General features: G+C 42.4%; 1 protein-coding gene across 7 annotated transcripts in view; it reads left to right on the top strand.

Moving 5' to 3' along the window:
* The window catches only part of map7d1a (MAP7 domain containing 1a), a 39,905-nt gene extending 28,463 nt beyond the window's left edge, over positions 1-11,442 (top strand). For 6 of the 7 annotated variants that reach the window (XM_034112698.1, XM_034112696.1, XM_034112695.1 and 3 more), the window contains 10 exons: positions 5-129; positions 935-1,173; positions 1,829-2,111; positions 2,912-3,092; positions 4,047-4,151; positions 6,006-6,056; positions 6,149-6,209; positions 7,741-7,822; positions 8,184-8,422; positions 10,488-11,442. In XM_034112698.1, coding sequence (XP_033968589.1) covers positions 5-129; positions 935-1,173; positions 1,829-2,111; positions 2,912-3,092; positions 4,047-4,151; positions 6,006-6,056; positions 6,149-6,209; positions 7,741-7,822; positions 8,184-8,422; positions 10,488-10,498 — 1,377 coding nt within the window. In that variant the 3' untranslated portion in view covers positions 10,499-11,442. The remainder of the gene's footprint in view (positions 1-4; positions 130-934; positions 1,174-1,828; positions 2,112-2,911; positions 3,093-4,046; positions 4,152-6,005; positions 6,057-6,148; positions 6,210-7,740; positions 7,823-8,183; positions 8,423-10,487) is intronic. The other variant, XM_034112693.1, reaches the window with a different exon arrangement.
* The last annotated feature ends 1,425 nt before the right edge of the window (positions 11,443-12,867 follow it).

Raw genomic sequence — 12,867 nt, 5'->3', positions numbered from 1 at the left:
ACAGATGGATAAAAACAAGAAAGAAAAGAAAGACAAGGAACGGGAGAATGAGAAGGAGAAAAGTGCTCTCAGTAAAGTGCTTAAAAAGAGACAGTCTCTACCAAGCATGAGACACAGAGCTGATCCAAGGTAAACATACCGTTTATTTCTACTTATTTATACAATTCATCTTTGCTTGTAGTTCATTTCAGTTTAAAATCTGGCAATTCATCCATATGTTTAAAGTTGCATGTGCAGTAAATCAATTGTGAGATCAATTGCAAATGTCTGGTTACTTTGCATAGCCTTAAAACCATTCTAATAATCAGATGAATGATTCTCTGCTGTTTTAATATTTTACACAGAGAGGGTCAGTCAAACGGTTGTAAACAAGGCTAACCTTACGTCCCCCTGACCCACAGCTTGTTTGTGTCCAACAGCTGGTTCAGCCATGTTTACGTCTGCATTATAATGACTTCATATTTCATGCACTGTTTGAGCAAAGGCATTGAGTGAAGGATCCCAAGACGAGTGGTCACTTCCTCTCCTATCCCCAGGGCACTGAACTAAATGACATCCATGACAGAAGGGATGGCAGAGGAGAGAAAAGTTCCTTTGACTCAACAAGAAGACAACAATGAGCTTGTCAGAGCTGTCAATGGCCTCAGTGCCAAAGGGCTCGAGGACAGAAACCTCTCTTTCAGCGTAAAGGACATGTTTCCCTCCAAGTGTTGCATGGCCAGTCTATAGCTGGGTTACTGACTCTGAATGCCCTTAAAGGACGATGACGCAATGTTTTGAGAGCTTTGCTGCTAATAACCCGTGTACTGATGTCATGTTTCTCCAGGACATGCGTCAAACAACCTTTTAGCCCATATCTAGAGGACTTATGCGTCCAACCCGGTGTCAATTCATTAGAGAATAACTGTTGATACATTTTCCATCATTCTTACAGTCCCAGTCCTTTATCAAGACAAAGACCATCATCCCCCGCCACGCCTAAGGGCAGAGCCGGCTCTCCCAGCCCGGCTGCCTCTCCCAAGCCTCCCGCAACACGTGGAAATCCGTCGACTCCTAAAAGTCGGCCCAAAAGAGCCAGGACCCCTGCCAGGGTAGACCACCGCACCTCCTCTCCCGCCCCCCTTGAGAGAGTGAGGGAGCCTCGCAGGCCCTCTACTCCTGAACACAGAAAGAGTGAGTACAAAAGAGTTTTGATGGCGGTTATTTGACTGATTAGATTAAAAAGCTCAACAAGCTTGCTGTTCATGCTCAGGAACTAAACCTGCGTTTTGATTGAATGTGTTTGATAGTTTTAGGTGTATAAAAGTCCCTGCTCAGATAGTTGTACTTTATGATGGCTCAGGTACTTTGTGAATGAAACAGAGTACTGTATTGTTGTTGTTGTTGTTGCTGTTAACCCTTATTGTCTGACTTAGTCTCTTTCTGTGAGTGGCCAGATGAATGAATCTAATGGGAAAAGTGATCAAGCCTCGAGAACATTTCTTTGAAGAAGCATTAGGAAAAGATGACTATCAAGCAGGCCATGAATATAAAGGGGATATAATGAGTGAGCCACACACAGCTCCATGGTCTGGATCATCATCACAGCCTTATTATGTAAATTACCCAGGCTGAAGCTGTGGCTGTTTACCATTTCCAGTTGCTTGAGACAGAAGGTTTCACAGTGCATGTGAAGAGTGAAGGCTGTGGTTGCATGTGTTATTTATAATGATATTTATTTTTTAAGTCATTCATTGTAGGGAAGCATCAATAATGGGATCAAAGCGTGTGTTAGGTTAGGTTACACATCATAAGATCGGAGTATAACAATCATTTCCCCCTGTTTTAGGCTCCCCTGTGGTTCCTGCCATCACAGTAGCCTCAGCTTCTGTCTCCCCCCATGTGTCTGGCACGCCAGTTCCAACCACAGCAGCCTCACCGTCACCGGAGCCGCTCCATTCTGCTCCGTCTGTCTCTACGTCATCGCCTTCACCCTCTCCATCACCCAAGCCCATGGCAGGCACCAACGACGCAGAGGAGGCGGGTCGCATCCTGGCCGAGAGACGCAGAGAGGCCCGAAAGCAGAGGGAGAGGGAGGAGCAGGAGCGCCGCGAGCAGGAGGAGAAGGAGAGGTCAGCGGGTTTAAATATGACTCCAAACACAACTGAACACAGTGCTGACTTTGCATAGTCAAATCTCTTTCAATGACTCTCACTTTACAAAAGATAAATTACATTTTATGGCCTACATTAGGTTTAATCCCAAAGCTGTGTTCCCACTTACGGTTTGGGTCTCTTAACTACACTCCACAGTTCTGAGAAACTAACTAAATAACCATTATTAAAATTCACATTTGCCATATAATCCTCTAATATAGGGCTTTTGGACAAATGCTGTCCAAGGTCTTTGCTGTGGTTGTAACTAAATATTTGTAAAAGAGATTTATTGGTGTAGAATATTCTGCTGTAGCTGTTTTTATCCTACTAAACAAACCTCACTGAGTACATATAAGTATTTCCCGTGTAAAAATGAAAACACGTGTGCAAAACTAAACAGGAAGGCTCCATGCACTAACACAGCACACGTATGTCAGAATGAGAGCTCACTCAATACTGGCTGTGATGTGTGAGAGCATGAAGAATTGGATAGCCTGTTGGCTGATTCTAACCACAGCAAGTCCCTATTTACAGCTTGAGAACTGATGCGATCTGTCGTTGGCGCTCATACTTCCAATTGATTCCATCTCTGGAAACGGTTTGGTCTCCGGTGGCTTCTGCTTTAATGCCAACTTAGCAGAGATGTAAACTAAAGAGGTCATCAGTACACGTCAATGGAATCATTTACATTTTCTGATTGTTTACCCCATTCGAAGGGTTTGGCACAGGATCTAGTGGAAAATACTTACCCTCAGCGTTATGCCCACATTCCTTAGGATCCTGAGAGAGGAGAGAATGGCGAGGGAGGTAGAGGAGAATCGACTCAGGGAGGAGGAGTCCCGCGCCATGGCCGTGGAGCAGCGAAAGAGGGACGAAGCTCAGCAGCTGCTGGACGAGAAGGAGGCTGAGGAGAGGGCCAAAGCCGAGCAGGAGGAGAACCTGCGTCTGCAGAAACAGGTATATTGTTGACTGTCAACACTTAGCATGCAGAGAAAGCTGGAAACAAATGTGAGGTTACTGAGGTGTAAACTTGGTTCAGTGGTCTAGTTAGTCAGATAAGAAGGACAATGCAAGTACATAAAGCCCATACTTAAAGCGACAAGCACCACTACTGTGACATTTATTACCACCTTTTGAGTAAAGGTCAACATCTACATCATTACAAGGCACTTTGCCCATCACACCACTGAATGATACGCTCTGCTATCTTTGGCAAACAACGTTAGTGGTGTTTTTAAGAGTATTTACCGTTTCAGTTCAGCTGCTCACCTCACTCGGACCTTTTTAGAACAGGGTGCTCCTGTCCAGTATTCTCTACGTCAGCGGGATGTTGTATTCCTTTAACGGCAAATATTACTCAGAACTAATGAGCAGGTAGCTTCAAAGAAAGGGCCCTTTTTATTTCTCAGTTTGTCAAATAGCCATTATAAACAATATTGACTCTGTGTGTTGGTGTTGCCAGGAAGATTGAGGAGGAGATTGATGCTTAATTAGTTGAAACTGATATCCACTGAAAAATAAATTGGCAGTTCATCACAGCATTTGTTTATCCTGTAACATGATCAGCGCTGGCACTGTCTTATCTCTGTGGTATCTAGCGCTTACGCTTTACCACCCCCTTGTGGTTTTTCACAATAATAGCATTTGTGGTTAAACATGATCTGATTATAATTATGCAAAGGCCCAAGTATTGTGTTTCGCTTTGAATTGTCCTCACCAGGCTGTAAATGTTGGAAATAGATCTTTTTTGGCTCGAAGGTATAGGAAAATATCCCCCTTGTGGTTGTAAACAATAATTGCAGAGAGCAACCACACCCTTGTTACGTTAAAGGCATGTCATTTTGGCTGAGTTTTTTTCCCCCCTTCTGCCGGCATTAAAAATGTGGTTGGAATCTCGCCTGTGTGCTTCAGAAAGAAGAGGCTGAAGCTAAAGCCCGGGAGGAGGCGGAGAAGCAGCGTCTGGAGAGGGAGAAACACTTCCAGAAGGAGGAGCAGGAGAGGCTGGAGAGGAAAAAGGTAGGGCAACACATCTGGCCTGCCATCATTGTCTATCTGCAAGGTTTTGAAGTCACCCATGGCAAAAAAAAGCAACTTTCAAATATTTTAACCTTTTGGGAAAACTGCCTCATTACTGCTCTCAGAGTAACACACCATTAGAAGGAGAGCTTATTAAATGATGGATTACATAATCAGAGGTATTATATTCTGGGGTATGTTCATTCTGTAGTCTGCCTTTTGACATGATAAAAGCCGTCTTGAAATGCGATTCTCTGAAACCGAGATGAATGATGTTTCTGGCTTATGCTGGAATGGTTGTCTGCGTGCCATGATTTAATAGAGCTTAGACTGTGTGTCGAGCATGGAGCTATATATAAACACTAATAACAATGAAGAACTCCCTGTGCCAGTCATCAGGGTGTGGATGTGTGCTGATGACCATCTACTCAAGTATGCCACCCACATCTCCAGAAGGCCTCTGCATGCGGGCTAAGCCTTTCTTTCCCCCCCTCCTCATCTTCTCTCCATGTGAGAGCGACTCTTATCGAGGCGTGCCAGATCTAGCTCAGCCATCCTGAGCCTGGCTCTGAGCTGGAATAAACCCACAGGAACAGCATGTCCTCTGTCCCAAAAGACTGCTTTGTACTGTACCACACTGTGCTACCACCAAAACGGACTAGCCCACTCTTATTATCGCCTCGACAAAAAAACGAGTTTGCTATCACCAGGCACATGTGGTTTAAAGTATCCTGAGAGGCAACTCGGCACATTTTTTGACAAAGAAGAACCTTTAGTTCTCAGTTTTGCAGCCCAACTAGATGCCAAAGCCATGAATGCGAGCTGTCCATGAATCTTGGATCGACAACATTTTTCACTTTTATGACTGGCAGCTGCAGTTATGGTGTCCCAAGCTAACTGTGTTCTCAGATGAGGGTCGCATCAAACTTCTGCGTTCTGTGAATACAAATGATCTGCATACAGTGCTTTTGATAAACCTCCTCCATTCTACTGTTCACTGCTGGACCTTCACGCTGTTGTTCCAGCTGAATACACACGTGCTGCCTCATAATTATTGACACAGCCCTCCACCTACACAAGAGCCTCAGGTTTTACTTGTTGCATTAAATTCAAGCATAGATAATAGAAGCAATGCACAACGAAATGTGAAACAAGGTGTGTGTGCTCAGTCTAGTCCACTTGACCTAAAATAACACATTTGTAACAACTTAAAGTGGACCTATCATGCTATATTTGAAAAATATATTGTAGGGCCATACCTATATAAAACATGTCTTTGAAGTTTTTTTTTCAAAATACCAAACAGATCATGCATTTTAGCCATGCCTCATTTCGCTCTATTTGCTCTTTTCCAGCCCTGTTTTTGCAAGGGCTGATTCTGCTTTTGTGGCAGACTACAGCGCCACTTACAGACCTGGCATATGTACTACAGCGTCTCCAGCGCTTTCGAGTGGTCTCTCATTCCCCTGATAGGTGGAGAGTTGCCCATATAGGCAGAGCACCCCTTTTCTGACGTCAGAAAAATTCAAATAATAATCAGCTCCGTTGCAGCCCCGTTTTTAGAGATTTGGGTATGGAGGAAAAGAGAGAGGGTTGTGTTTTCTGACACTTGGTGAGTTCACCGGGGACACATATTCATGTATAAAAGACGTACTAAAGTGCATTTTGCATGATAGGTCCCCTTTAAAGTGTTTTTCTCTACATTTTAAAACACATCTGTCCTGATCCCTTGGTGTCCCGAGTCCCCATAACAAAATGTTTTACAAAAATACAAAACAGTTCTGTTATTGGCTTTCTTTCTATGTTGCATTTCCCTGAGACTTATTCCTTCCTCTCTTTTTTTGTATTCATCAGCGTCTGGACGAGATCATGAAGAGGACACGCAAGACAGATGGAGGCGACAAGGTACATTAGTCTTTTCTTTTTTTTAACCAAAACAACTTGCCATAACTGGACTTAACAATAGAAATGACTGACATGATCCCCCATCTTCACAGAAGGAGACAAAGTCCTCGCCTCCCACAAACGTCAATGACAAAGAGGCAGAGAGCAGCAAAGGTAAGCAGAGCATCAGTCAGCAACCACTCCACCCTCTTAAGAAAAATCCTTAAGTAATGGAGGGAAATCATTACCCACTACAAGCCTTTCATCTGAAGCAATCGTCTACAGTAATTGCCTCAAGTGATTTCCCATTAGTGTGTACACTGTGAAGGGGAGAGTGGATGCTTTGAAGCCGGACTAAGAAGTGCATTTCTAAAAGTTGAACTCTACAGCAAGCATATAATAATTATTTTAGATGAACATTTTTCATATCCCACGTATATGATAGTTCTTCATGACACATAACAGCCGATTGTCTCCTTTTATCTGTTCCTTATGTTAAGATAAACAAAATCACAGGTACTTGTGTTCTCATCTCCCATGTGAGTCATCCACGCATCTGAACTTTTGGTACAGAATTTGATTATATCACTGCCTCATATCCTGCACAGCTGCAGTTTAAGTTCTTCTTCTCTGCACAATAGGACCCATGTGTTAGCCTGTTGTCCAAGCAGTGGGACTGAGGGAGTAAGAGAGGATGAGTGGGATCATGGCTCAACAGCCTGCTGCAGTTATCAGACATTTACTCTGGACACAAGTGTTAATATAAGGAAGCTGAGGCATAATTCCTACAACTACCAGTTATGGAAAATTAGTTTTTCTTTAAGGCAAGGCAAGTTTATTTATATAGCACCTTTCAACACAAGGCAATTCAAGGTGCTTTACCAAAATGAAAGACATTAAGAAATAGTGCAGTAGAAACTTATTATAAAATGGCATTTAAAAGCAAAGATAATAATACATGAATAACAAAGGTACATGAATAAAAGTTACAGTGCAGTGTGAGATATGAATATATCAATTTGTCGTGTGTGTGAGAGTGTTGCCAGTTTGGGAAGGGAGACACGTGGGAGGGGGGAGGGGAGGTTGTCAGTGTTTTGAAAAAAATGAGTGGGGAGGAAGTATGAATTGGTACTATCTCATTTAAGTCAAATTGTGTTGCCAATTAATGTATTGGTGTCATGAAATATTGAATGTAATGTAATTCTACCCTCACTCATCCTGTTGAAAAAATTAAATTATGATTACATTATGAGTATATCAATTTCAAAGCAGCTGCAAACAGAAAGGTCTTCAGCCTTGATTTAAAAGTATCAAGGCTTAACACAACTATATAAAGAAGAATATCACTTGCACATCATCCTTTTGTTAGCTTCCATGTCACATACAGGATATTAGTAAGAAGAAGGGAATCAATGTGGTCTGGGATATATGCTGTTTGTGGCAGGAAGACATTAGCGAGCCACTGATGTGGTCGGAGGCCTGGCAGGCGGGCCTTAATCCAGTCAGGGGTGTAGAAACTCTCCCAACCACAGCCATGTCCTCAGTAGAGCAGGGTTAAGGGGGATCAGGAACACACAGGAAGGATACCCCAGGAACATTTGGCATCCCTTTCCTTCCTTTCAACATTAGCCTGACACAGTTTAGGCCTGATCCTGCAGGGTATTGTTGGATGCTAAATAGCTGTTTTACTTTGTTTCCCCTCTAGCATCTGCTGAGTATCAGCCAAAGCCAGAGGTCAACCTGTCCAATAACAAGACAGAAAATGGACAGACCAACATCAAAGAAAGGTAAACTAGTGATATTCTTTGTGGATTTAAACGTTTATTTGTGCTCAAGTTGATACAAGACCACCACGAACAGTATACAACTTGAGTGCCAGAGAAATCCCCATTCAAGTTTGCAGGAAATGTTGTAAACTTCAAGGTAACACACGAGCAGCCACACGATTCAGAGCACAGTAAACAGTTGAAATACTGGGAGATATTTAGTTTCTTAAAGTGTTTACTCTTTGTATTTTAACGACGCATCTCGGGGTAGCTTCCAAGACTCCTGTGAAGGGTTCGGTGGTGGAATGACTCATTTGTTGCATGAGTCACTCCCACCCATCATAACCAAAACCATATTGTGCTTTGTGTGTCCCCTCTCCAGCAGCCCCTCAGTGCAAGTGGTCAATGGGGTCCAGCCCTCGAGACATGAAAATGGTCTGTCCTCAAAAGGAGACGCTGCCCATTATGAAGATATCATCCAGCTCGCAAATCATGGCAACTCCACCAATGGAGCTCGGGATAACTCTGAGAGCAGCATGGCCCCCGAGCCCATCCTCACGTTTGATAGTGAGGAGTCATTCATGAAGAAGACCGGCCCCATGAAGCCACAGCATGTTGCAGGTACAAACTGCTTTACGACACACAAGACAGGCCATAATACAAACATGATGTCAAGTCATAAAACATTTTTTTAATTTACATTATGTTTTTCCACGGTTCATAGGTTTAAAAATAAAATGAAAGTCAACTTTATTGTCAACCTTTCAGTTTGTGTGAACAGACAGAGAGATCGAAATACCGTTTCCCACAATTCCGAATACAAAAACAAATATATATAAAAATATATGTATGCAAATATGTATATACCTATATATACACAATCAAAGACACATTTATACACATGCACACATTAAGACCTAAATAAAAGCACAACAAAAATAACAGTCACTTCAATATCTTTGAGAATGTACATTAGTGCAAGACTGTCCATAGCAGCGTAACATGTTCATTATTTAAATGTATGGTTGCTTTCCAATGAATTCTGGCCAATAAAGCTGTTTTCAGTTTTATGCTAAGCTAAGCGGCTTTACACTTGAACTTGTTATCGATCTCACTTTCACTTTGAGAAAAAAGTCAAATTTACAGAACTGGCAAAGAACTTGAAAAAAATAATAATCTAGCAACAGTATTTTAGACTAACTAGATTAGCATAAACTTCTAACAGAACTTTAATAACGTGCTTTCAGTAGCCTCAAAGAGAATAAAGGCATAGCTTGTTCAAGGTACAGCTTAGAAAGGGTCTTGCTTTGGCTATCATCCAAGGTGTCAGAAAACAGAAAAGGGCTTCATTGATCTACTAAGGGGCAAATTCCCAAAACATGATTAAAATACAAAATTCGCACAAAAACTTGATAACATTCTGTGTCCTTACTGTAAGTATTCCGACAGCCACATTTTGAGTTGAAGGGTCTGGTTTAGCAAGTACACGTGCGCACTACATTTAAAGAAGCAGCAGATGAAGCCCCGGCTTATTTAAAAACCACGTGGGGTCTTATTTGCCCTGCGGTGATTTTAATGCTTGGCCATGTTAACATTACCTAATAAAGACTGCGGGACAAGGCACCAAACTAAGTGCTGTTGTCTTTGGTACAACGACAGCGAACCTGAACTTGTGCTGCGTGGACGTGCAGGTCGTCTCCCCAGAGAGGGGGGGGGGGGTCCGCCCTGGTGTGGCATGGACACTCCATTTTCACTCCAGGGCGTTGGAGATGAGATGGTAGAAATAGTGTAAGGAAGGGTGAGGAGAAGCGGGGTATCTTTATACTGGTGACAGCTTTTATTCAGCAGCCCCACTGACTTTGGCTTGAACCCAGTGAGGAATTCCTAGAATAGCCGAGGCAATGAGGAGACCCTATCCACAAGTGCTACACTGCTAGAGGTTAGAAACAGGACCCCGGAGCAATTAAGCAGCAAATCGCTCTTCACTCAACCCCGCGTCAGCAGCACCCTTCCCCCCCCCTCCTCTACAGCACCCTTCCCCCCCTCCTCTACATCTTAACCTTCACCTGTTGGCCTGAACACCAGCCAGCAGCCATGAATACTACCTAAAGCAAACAGAGGACGTTACCTTTCCTAGCCCTCTGACGTCTTCCTAGATCTTACTATGTCTCTCGCATTAAGGCCAACTCTTCCATAAGAACTGTTCCCTCTTCTCATTTTCACTCTTGTAAATGTTTGATACGTGAGACGCCTTTGACCCGGGGGTACATTTATGATGAGGGTTACGATGAAGTTTTATTGAAATGCGAGACTGATTTAATGTAATTCCTTGAGTCGTCAATTTATTTTAAGATATACTTCTTGGGTTTATTTGAATGTTCAGACTGAAGAGGATGGCCCTGCTTGCCTCACATGTGGCGCTGTCAGTCAAATAAATCTGTTACAATTAGCGTCATCACATGGGCTGCATTAGACTAAACAACTTAAGGCCTTTCCATTACCCACATGTAAACATACAGCCACTGTTGATGAGTTCATGCAGCATGTTAGACATCCTTTAGCATTTCGTATTGTCACCAGGTCTGAGGTTTACAGACTCGTATCAAACTGTGTTACTCTGTTAGCATGTGTTGATAAATCCTCATATAATGCTGACCTTTAACCCTTTCCTCTGTGTCCCCATCAGAGGTTCTGTGATATGCTCCAGTGTGGAAGTGCTCGTCGCTAAGGCCGCTGACCTTTCCGTCGCCCCGGCCAACGCTCGCATGGGGGAGCCCTGTGACCTGTGCCAAACCTTTTCTACGCCCCTAAAACAAACACATCCTCTCTGAAGACGAAGAGGGCCACAGAAGACGACGACCACGCATTGGGGTGCGAAAGCAAAAGACTAAATGGGATGAAAGGAGTTGCCGCATGCAACACAGGTGCATCACTGTTTGCTAAATATCTTATGTGGCACCCATTCCCTCAACTGTATCACCCTATGTACAGTAAAGTACAGCTGAGTAATGATTACTATAGGCTGAAGTGTTTTTTCTTTCTTTGTTCTTTAGTTATTTAACTGAAAGAGAAATATAAAAGACTGGGTACATTCTTGTGAATAATGTAAATTAACTTTGTGTGATGGACTAAGGAGGGACTCTGTAGATTAAAGTCATTGTAATGCTACTCCGCTCTGAGTAGCTCTTTAAGCGAAGCCCAGGTGTCATGCATCCTGGTCTGTAAAAAGCCACCTGTAACCGTTTTTGTAAAGTTAAAATGAAAAATCTGGAAAAGATTTGAAAATGCAAGTTCACATGCAACAGCTTCTTACTGTGTGTAGTAATACTGTCTGTGCAAACCTCAGCTATGATTGATTGTACACAGAACTGGATGTAAAAATGTGTGCAACCCTCACTATGAAGTAACCAGAAGTCATCTAAGGTCAAATCCCTATGAATCTACTCCACTCTTAAAAACAGTTAAATCTGTTTTCTTTTCTCATGTACAAAATGACAACGTTTTCTCTCATTCTACATTGAGATTTCATGGAGTCGTGTATTTGAAATGCTGGTGCGTGTATATGCTATAATTATTTTTGATGTGCGTTACAAGGTCAGTGGGAGCTCTCTTAAGTCTTATTAAAGACTAACTGTCCAGTCTGCCGTCTCTCGATTTGTTTTGAATAACATCTGATGGATTCAGAGATTATTTGTGGTACAAAATAACAGGATACAGATGTTCTGAATTCAGTGTCAAATCTCAATGTGAACCATGTCCTGTCATCTAAAACAGGTGTGGGTATTGATCATCATTTGTTATTCATTTGACAGTGTGGGAATGTTTTGCACTACATTTTGCCTCGTTTACTCTCAAGGCTCAATAATAATGTGACTTTTCAATGTGAAAAACTCTCACGGATAGTCTCGGACGGTGCATTCTAAAAGCAGGAAAACCAATTTAGAGATGGTACCAGAGGGCCTTTCAGTTAATGGACAAGGCATGTGAGTTGGCTCAGATGTCCATTTCACTTTGGGTCTCTTTTTACAGAATCTCTACAGGGGGTAGATGTTTCTCTCACTGCTGACCCCTTTTACTATATACCAGTTTGCCAGAAGGAGACCTGGCATACAGTTTCAAGCCTTCCAGGCAGCTCAAGTGCATTACACACGACGATTTATGTCATGCCACACTGATCATCATGTACAAATTATGTGATTGAAGTGACTTATAGCCGCTTGTAAAATGTAACAGTTATGGAGCCCAATAGGACGAGGGGGCTACAGTTTGTTACTTTAGACCTGTGATGTACACACACACTCCCAATGGGCTACATAACATTTAAGCACCATGCAAAAGCTCTGTGTGCAAACTGTGTTTTAGCTAACTAGCTTTGAGAGGAAATGCTTCCATCAAAATGAAACGGAGACGGAAAAGGATGACTTGCTAAGCTTCATTAATGAGGAGACTTTACAAGCGTGTGAGAACGTTTTAAAGTAAGTGAGAACTGCATTTTCTTAAGTTGTTAACGTGATGAAAATTGTGTTATTTTATTTATTTCTACAATGCTATTTTCCCTACAAATTAGCCTTCAAATGCTGGCTAGGTTTTGCTGAACCACCAGGCTTATTTTGCAGACTGCCTTACTGGAAATGATGTGTAAAATGTAAAAATATTGGGGAATTATGACCATAAGATTTACAAATATATCAACACATATCGCTCACAGTTTGAATTAGGCAACAGCCAAATGTATTTCAAAGCTTCCATGTAACGATGTAAACCCCCGCTGACACATTTGCCATTTTTAACCACCTGATCTCACTGCTACTTTGCTACTACATATGTACACATGCTGTTAAAAGCTGTATTCATCAACCCCACCAGAGGGTGCAGCCCTGCAGGGTGCTGGTGATCGACGTATTAAATATCTCTGGATTCATGCCTACTCTGAAGTCTGATACAGCGGCCATTGCTCACAGGAAAATGTAAATGCCTAAATAAAAAAAAATATATTTATTTAAAATTCACATTCTCTGTAGATTGTGATGCTGTCGAGGTGCTAGTCAAGCCTTGGTAATGTGCGG

Source organism: Trematomus bernacchii, unplaced genomic scaffold (genome assembly GCF_902827165.1).
Source record: "Trematomus bernacchii unplaced genomic scaffold, fTreBer1.1, whole genome shotgun sequence".
Lineage (NCBI taxonomy): Eukaryota > Metazoa > Chordata > Actinopteri > Perciformes > Nototheniidae > Trematomus > Trematomus bernacchii.
The sequence above is the reverse complement of the archived record's forward strand: the minus strand, read 5'-3'. Positions and strand labels throughout refer to the sequence as shown.